Source organism: Somniosus microcephalus, chromosome 2 (genome assembly GCF_052327205.1).
Source record: "Somniosus microcephalus isolate GS21.2 chromosome 2, FLI_Smic_1.0, whole genome shotgun sequence".
Taxonomy (NCBI): Eukaryota; Metazoa; Chordata; class Chondrichthyes; order Squaliformes; family Somniosidae; genus Somniosus; species Somniosus microcephalus.
This window is the reverse complement of record NC_140988.1, coordinates 110,607,774-110,625,561: the sequence shown is the minus strand read 5'-3', so window position 1 is coordinate 110,625,561 and position 17,788 is coordinate 110,607,774. Positions and strand designations below refer to the sequence as shown.

The 17,788-nt window shown below is 45.6% G+C and overlaps 1 protein-coding gene across 6 annotated transcripts in view; it reads right to left on the bottom strand.

Moving 5' to 3' along the window:
* Positions 1-17,788, bottom strand: part of ablim2 (actin binding LIM protein family, member 2) — a 647,794-nt gene that overhangs the window by 109,115 nt on the left and 520,891 nt on the right. For 5 of the 6 annotated variants that reach the window (XM_085961823.1, XM_085961814.1, XM_085961833.1 and 2 more), the window contains one exon: positions 16,301-16,420. In XM_085961823.1, the coding sequence (XP_085817949.1) occupies positions 16,316-16,420 (105 nt within the window). In that variant the 3' untranslated portion in view covers positions 16,301-16,315. Of the gene's footprint in view, positions 1-14,741; positions 14,823-16,300; positions 16,421-17,788 lie in introns of those variants that run through there. The other variant, XM_085961859.1, reaches the window with a different exon arrangement.

The window sequence follows — 17,788 nt, the reverse complement described above, 5'->3', positions numbered from 1 at the left end:
AGTAGGACTGCCAGTGCAGAAACGGGTCCCACTGGCCCCCTAAAGCGCAGCAAGGTGCTCTCAAGCCACTTCCAAGCGTTGGCCCCTTCTGGCCTGTGCAGCTTCAGGTAAGTGAGCAGCAGCCTGGTGCTCCTGGTGCTCATCATGCTGTTCCTGGTTCTGCTGCTGCCGCCTCTGCTGTTGGAGATCCTCTAATGCCAGGAAGGGAAGGTACCAAAGGCCTCCCATGCTTCTGGCAGATGCCTCCGTTGAGGAGGCACTGGGTTAGGGTGGTGAGAGGGGCTTCCCAGGAGCTCACACTGGAGAACTGTGTGAGGCTCCAACTTTCTACAGCTGTTCCTAAACCTTCAAAAAGTTCCCCCAAGCCTTGATCAACAAGGTCCTGCAGCCTGCAAATGCTGCCTATTTAAATCTCTTCAGCACTCAGCAACCTGCTGCTGCAAGCAAGCAAGCCAGCTGTTTTCACGCCAGCTCTCATCGGCGGGGTTCCCCGTAGGCGTGTTTCATGTGGGGAAAGCCCCAAAGTCGCAACGGTCCCGGAAAATCTTCCTTAACAAGGTGATCATTGGTGATTAGTGCTCCGACGAGCAGTCCCGCCAGCGGCGGCCGGGACTGAAGTGGGTGACGGGGAAACGGCGGTCCGAAAGTCGGACGGGGCGGGGAATCAGACGGGGGGGGGGGTCCCGACCCGCTTTTTCCGCGATTTTCGGACCCCAGCCGCATGAAAAGCCGCCCGACGGCTGCCAGAAAATCAGGGCCACAATGTTAGAAAAAATTGGCATAGTTTTTCAGACACAGGCTAAAGCTGTCCTATCACATTTGATGATGGCAAAACTGCTTATTCTATTCAAGGAACACAAGCTGCTGAGAGGACAAAGGATATTGCAGCTTTCCCGCCCGGCAGCCGGCTAGCCTCTCACACTGGCTGGCTCCTGGGCGTGAAACTAAGTACAAAAATTTTAATGAGGTCCTGCTGTCAACTTCAGGTGGACCTCTGCCTTTCCTGTAATTTCGCGCTTATCAGCCGCTGACAGTCGCCCCACTCCCTCCCCGCTTCCCTGTAAATATTAGGCCCTTAATGTCTCATTAGAGATGGAGTTTTCCATTCAGAATCCCCCAATCAAATGTCAAAATGTTTAGGAAAATAGAAGGTGCAATTAGAAGAATTAGTCAGAAGAGGACAGCAGTGGGCTCCACTGCAGGGAAGGAACACTCCAATCCTCAGAAGCCAGGGAAACCCTAAGGGAAGTCAGGAATGAACAGATCTCCCTTTCCTTAGATTTTAGTTTAAAAAGGGACCTATTTTGATGCACATCACTGTTAAAAGTAATTTACAGCTTCTTATATTTGTAATCTATGTCACTCTTATTGATCATGTCACTCCTTACAGTTTTCTGATGTTGACAGGTCTGAGAAATGCTCCCTAGATCAGATAGGCAGACACAAGTGACAGAGATTTGACTGACCTTAGAATCATAGACTAGAATCATAGAATGGTTACAGCACGGAAGAACGCCATTTGGCCCATCGAGCCCGTGCCGGCTTTCTGCAAGAGCACTTCAGCTAGTCCCATTCCCTGCCCTTTCCCCGTAGCCCTGCAAATTAATTTTCTTCAGATACGTATCCAACTCCCTTTTGAAAGCCGTGATTGAATCTGCCTCCACCATCCTTTCAGGCAGTGCATTCCAGATCTTAACCACTCGCTGTGTACATTTTTTTTTCTTAACGTCGCCTTTGCTTCTTTTACCAATCACCTTAAATTTGTGTCCTCTGGTCTCGACCCTTCTGCCAATGGGAACAGTTTTTGTCTATCTACTCTGTCCAGACCCCTCATGATTTGGAATACCTCTATCAAATCTTCCCTCAATCTTCTTTGCTCCAAGGAGAACAACCCCAGTTTCTCTAGTCTATCAACATAATAACTGAAGTCCCTCATTCCTGGAATCATTCTCGTAAATCTTTTCTGCACCCTCTCAAAGCCCTTCATATGCTTCCTAAAGTATGGTGCCCAGAATTGGACAGAGTACTCCAGTTGGGGCCGAACCAGTGTTTTATACAGGTTCATCATAATTTCCACACTTTTGTACTCTGTACCTCTATTTATGAAGCCCAGGATCCCGCAAGCCTTTTTAACTGCTTTCTCAACCTGCCCTGCCACCTTCAACGATTTGTGCACACATACCCCCAGGTCTCTCTGTTCGTGCAGCCCCTTCAGGATTGTAACATTTAGTTTATATGTCCTCTCCTCATTCTTTCTACCAAAATGTATCACTTCACACTTTTCTGCGTTAAATTTCATCTGCCACGTGTCCACCCATTTCACCTGCCTGTCTATGTCTTCCTGAAGTCTATCACTCTCCTTCTCACTGTTCACTATACTTCCAAGTTTGGTGTCGTCTGCAAATTTTGAAATTGTGCCTTGTACACCCACGTCCAAGTCATTAATATATATCAAGCAAAGCAGTGGTCCTAGAACCGACCCCTGGGGAACACCACTGTATTCCTTCCTCCATTCCAAAAATCAACCGTTCACCACTACTCTCTGTTTCCTATCACTTAGCCAATTCCGTATCCATGCTGCCACTGTCCCTTTTATTCCATGGGCTTCAACTTTGCTGGCAAGCCTATTATGAGGCACTTTGTTGAACGCCTTTTGGAAATCCATGTACACTACATCAACTGCATTACCCTCTCTGTTACCTCATCAAAGAACTCAATCAAGTTAGTTAAACACGATTTACCTTTAAAAAATCCGTGCTGGCTTTCCTTAATTAATCCACACTTGTCCAAATGACTGTTAATTTTGTCCCTGATTACTGTTTCTAAAAGCTTCCCCATTGCCGAGGTCAAACTGACTGGCCTTTAGTTGCTGAGTTTATCTTTACACCCTTTCTTGAACAATGGTGTAACATTTGCAATTCTCTAGTCCTCTGGCACCACCCCCGTATCTAAGGAAGATTGGAAGATCCTGTACCTCGTGATTTCATCCCTCAATTCCCTCAGCATCCTAGGATGCATCCCATTCGCTCCTGGTGATTTATCTACTTTAAGTACAGCCAGCCTTTCTAATACCTCCTCTTTATCAATTTTTATCCTATCAAGTGTCTTCACTACCTCCTCCTTTACTATGTCTATGGCAGCATCCTCTTCCTTGGTGAAAACAGATGCAAGGTACTCGTTTAGTCCCTCAGCTATACCCTCTGTCTCCATGCATAGGTCTCCTTTTTGGTCTCAGATCAACCCCACCCCTCCTCTCACTACCCTTTTACTATTTATATGCCTATAGAAGACTTTTGGATTACCTTTTATGTTGGCTGCCATTCTATTCTCATACCCTCTCTTTGCCCCTCTTATTTTCTTTGTCACTTCTCCTCTGACCTTTCTATATATAGCCTGATTCTCAGATGTATTTGCAACCTGGCATCTGTCATACGCGCTCTTTTTCTGCTTCATCATATTCTCTATCTCTTTCATCATCCAAGGAGCCCTGACTTTAGTTGCCCTACCTTTGCCCCTAGTGGGAATTTACCTCAACTGTACCTGAACTATTTCCTCTTTAAAGGCAGCCCATTGTTCCATTACAGTTTTGCCTGCCAATCTTTGATTCCAATTTACCCAGGCCAGATCCGTTGTCATCCCACTGAAATTGGCCTTTCCCCAGTTAAACATTTTTACTCTACATTGCTCCCTATCCTTTTCCATAGCTAATCTAAACCTTATGATACTATGATCATGATTACATGCTGAATAGATTAGAAGGACTCATATATGCGACTCCCAGGGAGACTGAATGAATGCAGAACTACAATTGGTACGGTTGGACAAATTTCTATCCTTGTGGTCTAAAGGAACTCATTGATGCCCATAACAAATAAAAACTAGAGTCCTGATTTGAACCTGGGGTGGATTCAGGGCAGGTGGATACAGGGCAGATGGGATACAGGGCAGACGAGATATAGGGCAGGCCGGATACAGGGCAAGCAATATATAGGACAGGCAGGATGCAGGGCAGGGAGGAGTCCCCCGCAGACCACGGCCTGTGCCATTTTAACTCCCGGAGTGCATTTAAGTGTGTCTGCACTGTCTCCCACCTGAAGCTGGTGGGAATGGCAACAGAGCCTGTGGGCAGGAGCAGGAATTCATGCGGCAGGCTGACGCAAATGTGGACTCAAGGGAATGATCCCCAGCATAAAGCTAGTGGCGGGATAGGAGGTTTCCAAAGAGCTGCCGGGAAAGGGAATGCCGGTGCTGGGGAGGGCCAAGGATCCCTGGCGGGGTCCGGAGGCTTACTCTTGCTCCTCCTGGCCCACAAGGAATCCTCACAAAATTAAGAAAAATATACTTACCTTGGCTTCTGTAGGATTCGCAAAAATCCAGGAAAATACAGTCTACATTGTAAAACCCCTGAAATGGCCACATTTTATGAACACAAGATGGAGTTGGCAGATCACATGACTCATTTCAGAAGGACATACCACTGCAGTATCTTAAAGAAACCTGAGTCACCACCGATTAGAAGATTCCAGAACTGACTGCAATTGATATGGTAAAATGGTTACAGTAGTAACGAAGTCAAAACAAAAGTATTTACACCTCAAGGTGTGTCAATTGCTAGCAAAATGCAAACCCATCTCTGAAATCGCAGAGCACAGGCAAAACCTATTATCTGTACCAAACTCAGAGGGACACAGGACAGATCCCATTAGTTTCATTTACAAGACATTAAAATAAAGTACCCGCTTTTGGCAAAGCAGCCTGCCCATTACTTTAACAAAAGAAAACCCCTGATTTGGCGCCAAGATAAGGGCAAGAAAACAGTATAACTGTTGGGGGAAAAGAGGCATTAAAAAAAACAGTTTCACACAGACAAGAGGTCAAAGGCAGAGCGAGTGGAGAGGTTCGATTACGGTTCGAGGAGCACAGAGGACCTACAAGTTCGAGCAGGTTCAGGAGCCGGTCCCATAAGGAAGATTGGAGATCCCGGACGATACAGGAGCACCAAGGTCAAGGACAGTTTTAAAAACCCTGGTGAGCATAGAGGCCCAACTCCACCTAGCTGATCTAGTTGAGGTATACTGTAGAGACGGGAGGGTTTTTAATATTAAGGGCTTTGTAATTCAGGAGTGTTATTCATCCTTCGTTGTGCCGTGCGCTTTCTCCACCCCCATTTTATTATATCGCTGATCTAGAATTGATGTATTATGATAGTCAAAGTAACTCTTGTGTGTTAAATTTTAGTTCCCATTGAGAGGCGTGTTCATGATTTTTGTCTGCATTGTTTCTTCATTCTCTATGTTTTATTCTCCTTAAAAATAAAGATACCTTTGATTTAAAACTTACCTTGTCTCACCTGATCCATTTGTCTTCCGAGTCACAAGTTGGGCCAACACATCAAGGTGGTCTGGCAATAAGCCCAGTGTCTAGAACCGGTGAGGGGGGAGCGCTTCGGAACCGCTCACGAGCAGTGTGAAATCAAAAACCGATCTCGCACACCACAAGCTCGTTAAAACGACCCCTTACACTTCTTCTGGCCACTTTGCTCCATGTTTCACTGGCAGGTTTGACGCCATGCGAGCCTCATCGGGCCACGCACTTAGCATTTTAATTAGGCCCCCACCTGCCTGTGGCAAAAGGTCTTCATGTTGCTGGAATCCTGGCACTTAAAATGGTGGGGAGGGAATGCTGTGGGTACACAGTGGCTTCCACCCGGCCACCATTTTAACCTCTTGCCTGCACCATTCCTGCCAGGTGGGCTGGGTTAAAACTGGAGGTTACGTCATTTAGAAAGGCACACATCCTTCTATGCCTTTGTCCATTATAAACAAGGCCAGTGGCATAGGAGGAGATAGAATCAGGGGCAGGGTTGCTCCATGTTGAGAGTGCATACGTCCGCAGGTTCTCAGTAGCTGGGTGGATCATCCACAGTCACTAAGCTGAGTGTAATCATAGCTGGCCAGATGATTGGTGGATGTGGATCTCTGATGAAAAAAGGTTTCCATTTTTTTTAAAGTTTATGTAAATGCAACTCTCCGTTGGCATTATTTCTGGGAGGGGAGGGGGAGCCTAGCACCCCTTCTCCCTTGGATAGGCAGCTTGTGGTGCCGCATGTGACCATGGGTGAGGACAGCTCTTTGACATGTCCCTAGTAGCGCGAGTGCCCAGCATTGGCATGAGGGAGCTCCCTCCGTCCCACAAACGGATTTTCAGTGCCGTTTTCTTTAAATGAACAGGCTATACACATTCAAGAGTTCCAAATACTTTTGTGAGCAATGTCAGGTTGGACCAATGTGGATCATTTTTTCAGTCTAAGGTTTAATCATATCTGTTACTACAGAAGGCTCTTTTAATATTAACATATAACTCCCTCATTCACAGAGAACTCATACAAAACATCCTAAGGTAGATTCAAGGATCGATTTTCTTGGGTTTTAATGTACAAATAGTGCCTAAAAAACAAGTGCTACACACAGTAAAAATGGGTGCTAATCCTTTTTTCCTATTCCATGCCTGAATAGCACTACTCCTGAATTTCCAGTATGGCTTTTCTGGTGGCTGGATATGACTGTGCTTTAAGAGGGCACGGCAATGTAAATTACACGCAAATGAATGTCAAATGGATCTGGACACAGATTTCCTATATCAGCGCCAGGTCCAAATCTGGGATAGACTATATAAAAACCTGGCAGTGCAACCTCCAGAGCTGCCATTTAGCTGCTATTGGTCTTAAAAAGGCAGGCTGGTTTGTCAAAAACGGTGAATATCATTGGCTCTTGGCATTCAAAATGATGTTGCAGCTTCTATACCTGTTGCAGAAAGCTATTTTTTTTATGCTTAGTGATGGAGGCCATGTTCACTACTATGCAATCTTCCCCGCCCTGCCCTTCCGTGTGATGGATTATTTAAACTGATAAAGGGATTTGATACGGTAGATACAGAGAAGCTATTTCCTCTAGTGGGGGAATCCAGAATAAAGCGACACAATCTTAAAATTAGAGCTAGGCCATTTAAGAGTGAAATCAACATAGAAACATAGAAGATAGGAGCAGGAGTAGGCCATTCGGCCCTTCGAGCCTGCTCCGCCATTCAATGAGATCATGGCTGATCATCCAAATTCAGTACCCGGTCCCTGCCTTCTCCCCATATCCCTTGATCCCTTTAGCCTGAAGAAATATATCCAACTCTTTCTTGAATATACTTAATGAACTGGCCTCCACCGCCCTCTGTGGCAGAGAATTCCACAGGTTCACCACTCTCTGGGTGAAGAAATTCCTCCTCATTTCAGTCCTAAATGGCTTACCCCTTATCCTTAGACTATGACCCCTGGTTCTGGACTCCCCGGCCATCAGAAACATCCTTCCTGCATCTAGTCTGTCCAGGCCTGACAGAATTTTATAGGTTTCGATGAGATCCCCTCTCAATCTTCTAAACTCCAGTGAGTATAAGCCCAATCGACACAATCTCTCCTCATACGTCATTCCTGCCATCCCAGGTATCAGCCTGGTGAATCTTCGCTGCACTCCTTCCATGGCAAGAACGTCCTTCCTCAGGTAAGGCGACCACAACTGCACACAATACTCAAGGTGTGGTCTCACCAAGGCCCTGTACAACTGCAGCAAGACATCCTTGTTCTTGTACTCGAACCCTCTTGCTACGAAGGCCAACATACCATTTGCCTTCTTAACCGCCTGCTGCACCTGCATGCTTACCTTCAGCGACTGGTGTACAAGAACACCCAGGTCTCTTTGCACTTCCCCTTCTCCCAATCTATTACCATTCAAATAATAATCTGCCTTCCTGTTTTTGCCACCAAAGTGGATAACCTCACATTTATCCACATTATAGTGCATTTGCCATGTTTCTGCCCAATCACCCAACCTGTCCAAATCGTGCTGGAGTTTCATGACATCCTCCTCACAGCATACCCTCCCACCCAGCTTTGTGTCGTCTGCAAATTTGGAGATATTACATCCAATTCTCTCGTCCAAATCATTAATATATATTGTGAACAGCTGGGGTCCTAGGACCGATCCTTGCGGTACCCCACTAGTCACTGCCTGCCACTTAGAAAACGACCCGTTTATTCCAACTCTTTGCTTTCTGTCCGCCAACCAGTTCTCTATCCAAGTCAATACCTTGCCCCCAATCCCATGTGCCTTAATTTTGCACGCTAATCTCTTATGCGGGACCTTATCGAAAGCCTTCTGAAAGTCCAAATACACCACATCCACTGGTTCTCCCTTATCTATTTTACCAGTTACATCCTCAAAAAATTCCAGTAGATTAGTCAAGCATGATTTACCTTTGGAAATCCATGTTGACTTTGTCCGATCCAGTCACTGCTTTCCAAGTGCTCTGCTATTACATCTTTTATAATGGACTCTAGCATTTTCCCCACTACCGATGTCAAGCTTACCGGTCTATAATTCCCCGCCTTTTCTCTACCACCTTTTTTGAATAGTGGGGTAACATTAGCTACCCGCCAATCCATGGGTACCGTTCCAGAGTCTATCGAGTTCTGGAAGATGACCAGCAATGCATCTACTATTTCTAGGGCCACTTCCTTAAGTACCCTGGGATGTAGATTATCAGGCCCTGGGGATTTATCGGCCTTCAGTCCCATCAATTTTCCTAACACCATTTCCCTACAAATACTGATTTCTTTCAGTTCCACCCTTTCATCAGACCCTATGTTCCCCGGCATCTCTGGGAGGTTATTTGTGTCCTCCTTTGTGAAGACAGAACCAAAATATGTATTTAGTTGGTCTGCCATTTCTTTGTTCCCCATTATAAATTCCCCCGATTCTGACTGCAAGGGACCTACGCTTGACTTCACCAATCTTTTTCTCTTCACATATCTATAAAAGCTTTTACAGTCAGTTTTTATGTTCTCTGCAAGCTTACTCTCATATTCTATTTTCCCTTTCTTAATTAATCCCTTTGTCCTCCTTTGTTGAATCCTAAACTGCTCCCAATCCTCAGGATTATTGCTTTTTCTGGCCAATTTATATGCCCTCTCCTTGGACCTTATGCTATCCCTAATTTCCCTTGTTAGCCACGGTTGGGTCACCTTTTTTGTTTTATTTTTATGCCAAACTGGGATGAACAAATTCTGTAGTTCATCCATTCAGTCTTTGAATGTTTGCCATTGCCTATCCACCGTCAACCCTTTGAGTGCCATTCCCCAATCAATCCTACCCAACTCGCTCCTCAGACCATCATAGTTTCCTTTATTTAAATTGAGGACCCTAGTCTCCGAGTCAACTACTTCATTCTCCATCTTAATGAATAATTCGATCATATTGGCCCAGAAATTCGTGAACGGGGCTTGCAGCGCGTGCAAGCCCCGTATTTGCACTTACCCCGCGCTCGTGCCGATCAGCTTCTGGGACGCCTGAACTTGCAGAAATAGAAAGCACATTCCCGGGCAGCGTATGACGTCACGCCGCCCAGGAGTGCAGCCAGCGCGAAGCCAGGAGCGTGCAGTGCAAGTGAGACACGCCCCTTGAGGTCTCAGTTTCACTGGACACGCCCCCAATGTTTCTGTCAAGCTCCTAAGCATCTTTACATGCAAAGCAGCAGTTTAAATAGGTTTTTGGAAGTTTTTTGAAGATTTTGGTAACTTTCATAAACTTTTTAAAATGTTTACATTATTTTGAGTAATCTGAAGTAGTTTTAAAGAGAATTAAAGCAATTTAAAGACTTTTAAAAGCCCTAAAAGAATTTTTTAAATTCCATTTATTTATTTAGCAATGTCGTCGTCATACGTGTCTTCACACTGTTCCCTTTGGGGAACTGTATGAAGTGGTGGAAGGATTTATGGCCATGATTAACGCTCATTCCGTGACCGTAACCATCTTTGAACCAGCCATTAGGGCGGTTAGTGCTATGGCGGGAGGGTTTTACGGGCTCCCACAAGCTATACAAGGAGGGGGGGCCACCCACACCCACGGACGCAAATATCCCACTGGATGTCAACCCAGAATTTAGAGCCGGGGCTCCGACTCCACTTGCCGGGACTGTCTGGAGCGGGGTTCGAAACCCTACCCTGATCTGGCCCAGCGGCGGGGATCCTACCGCTATGACAAAGGCCCAATCTGATTAGCAACGTGAAATGGCAGCATAGGGCTCCAGTCACGGGGAGGGAAAAGGCGCAGGAAACGTATGGGTGTCACCTTTTGTGCGGAGTGGGCCTTTTGCGTAGCAGTAAGCATCCCCGCCGCTGGGCCAGAAGGAGTAGGGTTTTGAACCCCACTCCAGACAGTCCCGGCAAGTGGAGTCGGAGCTCCAACTTTAAATTCTGGGTGGACATCCAGCGGGATACTTGCGTCCGTGGGTGTTGGTGGCCCCCCCCCCCTCAGATGGGTTGTGGGAGCCCGTAAAACCCTCCCGCCATAGGACTAACCACCCTAATGGCTGGTTCAAAGATGGTTACGGTCACGGAATGAGCGTTAATCACGGCCATAAATCCTTCCACCACTTCATACAGTTCCCCAAAGGGAACAGTGTGAGGATACGTACGATGATGACCTCTTGCGCAATGCACCTCCTTGGGCCCTCAGTCGCAGATGCGAGGGGGCAAGTCGTGCAATTGTTAAATTTTTTATTTTATTGACATGTAAAATGTTGGCCCAGTAATTCCCTTCCAAATGCGCTAGTACGGTCGGGGTACTTACGCATCTGGCCAGATGAAATGCCGGTTTTCAGCATTCACAGTGCATGTGGGGAAAACCGGCATTTCCTGTCCTCTGAACGAAGGGGTTCAGAGGCAGAACGCGTGCGACTGCACAGGCAGCGCATGCGCAGTATAATTCGCCGCTTTCATTAATGCTTTCAGTGAGGTCCAGTCATTACAACTTACACATGAAAAAAGCATGGGTACAGTTGCTCCAGAGGCTGCGGAGGAAGATATTTCTTATCGTGGAGCTTCTGAAAGTATGTATGTCTGTATATATTCCTTTGCGTGTTATGTATATATTCCTTTACTTATGTGTATGAATGTATTATTTAATTATGACTTTCAGAGAAAGTAACTTATTGGAAAATCATAATTAAAAACATACATTCATACACATTAGTAAAGGAATATAAAACATACATACATATACGTAAAGGAATATATGTGGGCATACATACATAACTCATTCTCACATTCCATTCACACAGCCACAATTGCTCCTTCTACCTACCGTTCTGAAAACCCTTTAAAAAAAAAAATTTAAACTTTAAAACTTACTTAAAATTTCTTAAAATAACTTCCCTCCCTTTCCCAAACAAAAATATTGCATTTCAAAAGCTCCACGATAAAATATATCTTCCTCCGCAGCCAATGAACAACTTTACACTTGCTTTTTTCAAGTGTAACTTCTAAGGACTTACCCTCACGGATTTCATGAATGAAATCTACGAAGTTCACTGCGCAAGCGCTGCCTGTGCAGTCGCACGCGCTCGAGGTCTGGAAATGCCGGCGTTCCCCGCATGCGCTGTTCATGCTGAACGCCGGCATTTCCAACGGCCAGAAGCATGAGTAAGCCGACCGTACTCACGCTTCTGGCCGCGAATTTCTGGCCCATTATGATCGCTCCGACCCAAGGGGCCTCTTACAACAAGATTGCTAATTAATCCTTTCTTGTTACATAATACCCAAGAAGCATTTTTGCACACCAGGTAGTGGAAATCTGGAATTCTCTCCCCCAAAAGTCTGTGGATGCTGGGTCAATTGAAATTTAAAAAACTGAGATCAACAGATTTTTGTTAGGTAAGGGTACTGAGGCATTTGGAACAAAGACAGCTAAATGGAGCTGAGGTATAGATTAGCCATGATCTGATTGAATGGCGGAACAGGCTCGAGGGGCTTAATGGCCTACTCCTGTTCCTATGTCATCCTACTGAACTCCACAAATAAACTCTAAAGCCTGCACATCTGCCAATGCACTTTATTATGGTTATGTTTATCACAGAATCACAGAATCTACAGTGCAGATAGAGGCCATTTCGGCCCATCGAGCCTGCACCGACACATATCCCACCCTATCCCCGTAACCCCACGTATTTAATCCCCTAACACTAAGGGTCAATTTATCATAGCCAAATCAACCTAACCTGCACATCTTTGGACTGTGGGAGGAAACCGGAGCACCCGGCGGAAACCCACGCAGACACAGGGAGAATGTGCAAACTCCACACAGACAGTCGCCCGAGGCCAGATTTGAACCCGGGTCTCTGGCGCTGTGAGGCAACAGTGCTAACCACTATGCCACCGTGCCCCCCATGTTAATGTATTATGTTAATGTATTACAAGCCACCGTGCCCCCCATGTTAATGTATTATGTTAATGTATTACAAGCCAAATGTATGTTGAATGTTTAAATGTCTTAATTTAAACGTACACTCTCGGGAGCCGCAAGCCTACATTTCGCTGTACTGCACTTGTGCACTAACAATGACAATAAAGTTGATTATTATTATTATTATTATGTTTGGAGGTAGATGAAGAGCTACAACCACAAGTGAACTTGATAGGTGCCAAGGAAATACACCCTCCTCCAATTTCCTCACCATCATTCTTCAAACCCACAGTAGCTTTCCTAGTTCCTCCATCTACTGCTTGGTACCATGGTGCCACACTCTTACCAGCTCCCACTGAGGCAGATTGCTGCAGCACCCAGATTCCTGCTTGGGGTGCTGCTGCTATTCCAGCCTGGTACAGCAGCAAAAGGACATTCACAGGGGTAGGCACAGTAATACAATTGGGAACAACAGAGGGGGGAAAATTCAGTTGCGCACACTTTGGGGCACTAACTTCGCCGGGGCGCTAAAAAGTTAGCACCCCTGCGCTGTAAATTCAGTAATAGCGCCCCAAGCAGGAGGCGGGGCGCTACTGGAAGCACTCCCCCTCCTTCCTGGGGCGCTACCAATGACTATCATGTCGGCACGTAGCGCTGCAGTATTGCAGGCCTCCCTCCCCTGATTAAAGGGGAGGGGCCTAGCGCTGTACGCACCAGGGCCCTGCTGGGTCACCGGGAAGCAGGGTGCCGGGGAAGCAGCCCGGCACTCAAGAGGAGCAATTGTGGCTGGCACCCCGAATATAAGAGGGGAAGGGGGCAGGTGCTGGCAGGCAGCCAGAAAAAAAATGGCCGACCGTCACCTGCCCCTTTAATTACCACCGCTGTAGCTGCAAACACGGCACCCTGACCCTGGGGTGCTACCGGCTACTACCGCCGCTAACCTCCTGCTGAATTTCACGGAGGCGTTAGTGACACCGCACCCGACACTAGGGGCTTTGCGCCCCGTTAGCGCCCCTTCCTTTCAGAGAACAGACTGGACTCACCCTCCTGGGTTAGGAGCACTCATAGTGTTCATACTGCCAAGTTCAGATAGGAAGGGAGGAGGCCATGGAGGGATTTTAATATGGAGATGAGAATTTTAAAATCAAGGTGTTGGTGGACAAGTTTCCCCCCTAATTTTTTTTTTGGTGTGCGGTCCCTTTAATGGGTTGGGCGGGCCATTCAAAATTTCACGCATGCGCAAAATCTCCCAATCAAAAGCCGGTAAGCGGCCTGTGCGGGACCTCCAGACAGCTGCACGGCTGTGCATCTTAGCGGGAACGTTGTTGGTGGACTAGGAGCCAATGTAGGTCAATGAGCACAGGGGTGATGGGTGAATGGGACTTGCTGCGTGTTAGGGTATGTGCAGCAGAGTTTTGGATGAACTCAAGTTCATTGAGTGTGGAAGATGGGAGGCTGGCCAGGAAAACATTGCAATAGTTGAGTCCAGCAACTAACACATAAATGTAATGTTATGCATGTTGTAGGACGAAAACAGAATACGCTCTCATTTTTTAAAATTCAATTATTTATTGCCCATCACTAGTTGCCCTTGAGAGGGTGGTAGTGAGCTGCCTTCTTGAACCTCTGCAGTCTGAGGGGTGGGGGAGGAGAGGGAGAATGTGTTGCAGGTGTAAAGGGGGTGGAAGAACGTCATCCAGGCCTAACAGAGGGTGGGAGAACGAGATCTATCTTCCCATCTGGATCATGTTCTTGTTCTCATTCCCTTCTCCTTTAGACCTGGATCATGTTCTTCCCCACTCCCCACTGTTCTCCCCCCCAACAAGATCTTGACCTTCCCCCGCCCCCCCCACCCCCGAGTTCCTGACCTTCTCCCCCCTTGAGCTCCTCTCCTCTCTCTCCCCCTTCCTCTCCACCCCCGCCCCAGATCCCGACTTGCTCCGCACGGAGCTGAGGAAAGCAGGCCGCAGCCGCTGCACTGTTTGGTACTGCGCATATGCGACTGGATCAAGTGCTCATGCGCGACTGGATCGAGTGCACATGTGCAGTACCAAATGGGCCCGCATGCGCAGAGGGAGTCAAAAAATGCTGTGCAAATAATCACTCTGCTCAAAACATACATTTAAACCGTAGAGATTTAAGAAAACTGCAAATTCTGGACATCTCAAATAAAAATAGTGCAAATACGCAGAAGTTTAGTGAGCATCTGAAAGATAAGAATAGGTTAATAACTTTTCAGAATAGGTTCAATGAAGGGTCCCACCTGAAATGATAGCCTATCTGTCTGTTTCAGATACTGACAGACTTGTTAGCATTTTCTATCTTTTACATCTGAACCTTTAGCACTTCACACAGTGAACCCCACACAAGATCAGGCATGAGAGAAAGATGTGACAAAAGTTCTAATTGTAAAAGGAGTGCCACAGAAATGCCTCAATTCACCACAAACATTCTTACCTCCAGCCTGGTCCTGTCCACATCCTTTGGTAGCTTGACACGAGCTTTCATTGTAACGGCTAACATTTCATAAGGATAAATCTGCAACAGGTAAAAGTAACTCAACAATAGGACAAATTTAACTGTACCTCATATGCTTTCATTTCCATTGCCAAGTTTGAATCACGGGAAACCTTAAGGCTGGAAAAGATAGATTCATCTAATCCACCTTTTTGCTGTCCAATTAACCCAACATCCCACTTTCTTTCTTAACAAAAGCCGGACATTGGCTTGACGTTTTGAGAGATTTATCTAGTTTGCTTCCTATTTTGTCTTTGTCAGTATTTTGCCAATAATCCTATAATTTCTCTGCTTATTTTGTATCCTAGGTGCATGACTTTACATTTATCTACATTAAACTGAATTTGCTAATTGTTGGCTCACCTTGCCATATAGTCTAAATCCCCATGAATATGGTTGAGAGAGTCTATATGTAATGTGAGGTTGGGTGAGGACAGTGAACTGGAGATGTCAGAGAAGCACGAGCAGGGGGAATTTAAGTGGATGTTAAAATCACTGTGCTTAAGCAGTCAGTGCAGAAGCTGAGCGATGACAGCAGAGAAGATTTCACTGAGGAAGGCAGCTGTGAGAGTAGCAACAATGAGATCTTTGAATGAGATGTGAGAGGAGTGGTAGAGAATGAGAAACTCAAATAAGGAGTAAATGCCAGAGGAATAAGGGGACAGAACAAGATGGGAGCTGTAGATGAGTGCCGTGATGCCAGCAAAGCAGTTTGGGGAGGAGGAAAGGCGGTGGGATGTGTAGTCTGGTCGGGTGGCCTTGGTAAGAGTGTGGGGGGGAGTTATTATCAGTGTGCCAGGTTTCAGTCAGGCCCGGGATATCAATGGACTTCTCCAGGATGAGGTTATGAAAATGGGTCTTGTTTGTAAGGGAGTGGAAGTTTTGCAGGGTAGTACAAAGAGGAAAGGTAGACCAATTAAGTGGTTCAAAGTGTTGGAGAATAGAAAGAGGGGTGGACGGAAGATGGTGAGATTTACCCTCTGGAGAGTGAGATGAGCCAGCTGTGCGTCGGGGAAAAAAGAATTATTTTCAAATCAATTCTACAAATTGTTTTTGGTGAAAGGTAAATAATTTTGAATTTTCTCCCTTTTTTTTTCCTATCAATGATACTTAATAACTATTCATTAGGAATTGCAGGTTGGCAGCTTGAAGATAACTTTTACTCTGATGTTCTTTCTGTCTGTGTGGGGAGGCACCACTTGTCCTTTATATCTCTCTGATGGGATTGCTGACATCAAGAGCTCATTGTGTGGGAATCAATAGCTTGGCTCTTGTTATACCAGTCTGTAGCCCAGCATGCCCCATGTTAAATACTTTTACTATTCAATACAGCATTGAATAAATCATGAGGGAAGAAAGACCGAGCTCTTAACCTGGTCAGATGCAGTTGGTGAATGGAAACTGGGGATTTAAGACGAGAAGTTAACTTCTTACCTTGTATTCTGTAAAAACAAGAGCACATTTCAGTGAGATTTGAGCAATGACTTTAAAGAAATAGAACAGATTACTGAAAATCAAAATAGTTCTATATGTAGATTATGATGTTGGTACAGTATTTGCAATGATTCCTCACCTCGCATTCCCCAGCTGGTATCATGATTTGATTCAAAGTCTGAAGTCTAATAGAGAGGAAATATCAAATAAATATATTAGAAGCTTTTATTAATGCCAAAAAGCTGACAAATTTATTTTAACTCTTGCTATGTTATAAACATCTTTTGTTTTTTTTAGTTACAAAGCTTTTTTCTTAAAGTTTATTTTGGGTGAATATATTGTTCATTAAGGCAAAGGATGTCAGATGCCCGAAGCTGATTTTTTTAAAACATCGAGCTCCCCAAGGTTACCTGAAGAGTAAATCTCTCTTTAGTCTGGCTCGCCAATATACAATCTGTATTAATGTTCCAATGTCAGCAGAGAGGGTTAGTTTTAGACTGTTTTAGATCTGGATTCTATGGGCTGGTACAAAGGCTGGATAGAAATATGAGGAGGCTGGTGGAGCAGAAAAGGCCAAACACTAGCTTACAATCTTTTGTAGGCAGTGGTCAGCCTTTAAGCGATTCTGTATGAAAGAAAGCATCTGGCAGGATAATTTGTGGAAAGAGAAGTAGAGTTAACATTTCAGGTGGATATTGAAGGTCATCGACTTGAAACGTTTACTCTGTTTTTCTCTCCACAGATGCTGTCTCACCTGCTGAGTGTTTCCAGCATTTTCTGTTTTTATTTCAGATTTCTAGCATCTGTAGAATTTTCCTTTTGTGGTGGGATACTAAAGGAATCAAGGGGTATGGGGATAGTGCGGGAAGGTGGAGTTGAGTTACAAGATCGGTCGTGATCTTATTGAATGTCAGAGCATGCTCGAAGGGCCGAATGCCCTACTTCTGCTCCTATTTCTTATGTTCTTAGGATAATTTGTTTGGCTACACCCAGCAAGGTGTCACCTACCGTATTTGCTTGTCCTCCCATACCTACCTGGCAATGACTATTTTCACAGGCTTTGGCTCAGCAGAGAGAGCTGACAACTTTGTGTCATCTGCTGCAAGGATACTTGCAGTTAACATGCAGCATTGGGCTGGCATAGCCAATGAGACGAGGCTCAAACTTGCCTCCATCTCCTTCCAGGCAGGCTGCAATACTGACTTGTGGGGTTGAGGTCATGGAATGACAAGCAAGGCCACCTTTCTTGCAACCACCAAAAGCAGCACCGTCTCCACTTTGGCAGCTATCAGATAGGGGGGATCAGGTGCTGAAATGCTTTGTTACTTGGCTGCAGACACATGTCTACACATTAGGTTTACTTTTACTTAATTTTTGCCTGACAATTCTTAGCCCGCTATCTGTTTAGCTTTGGTAAAAAGACTGCCAATGGGTTGAAATGGCTTTTAAGCCATAAGGATTGTCGTTCCGCTGTTCTGACACTCCTCTTCAATTGTCCACATCCTTTTAAATTTCACCTACATGCAATTTTCTGCTCCAACGTGCTCCCTACC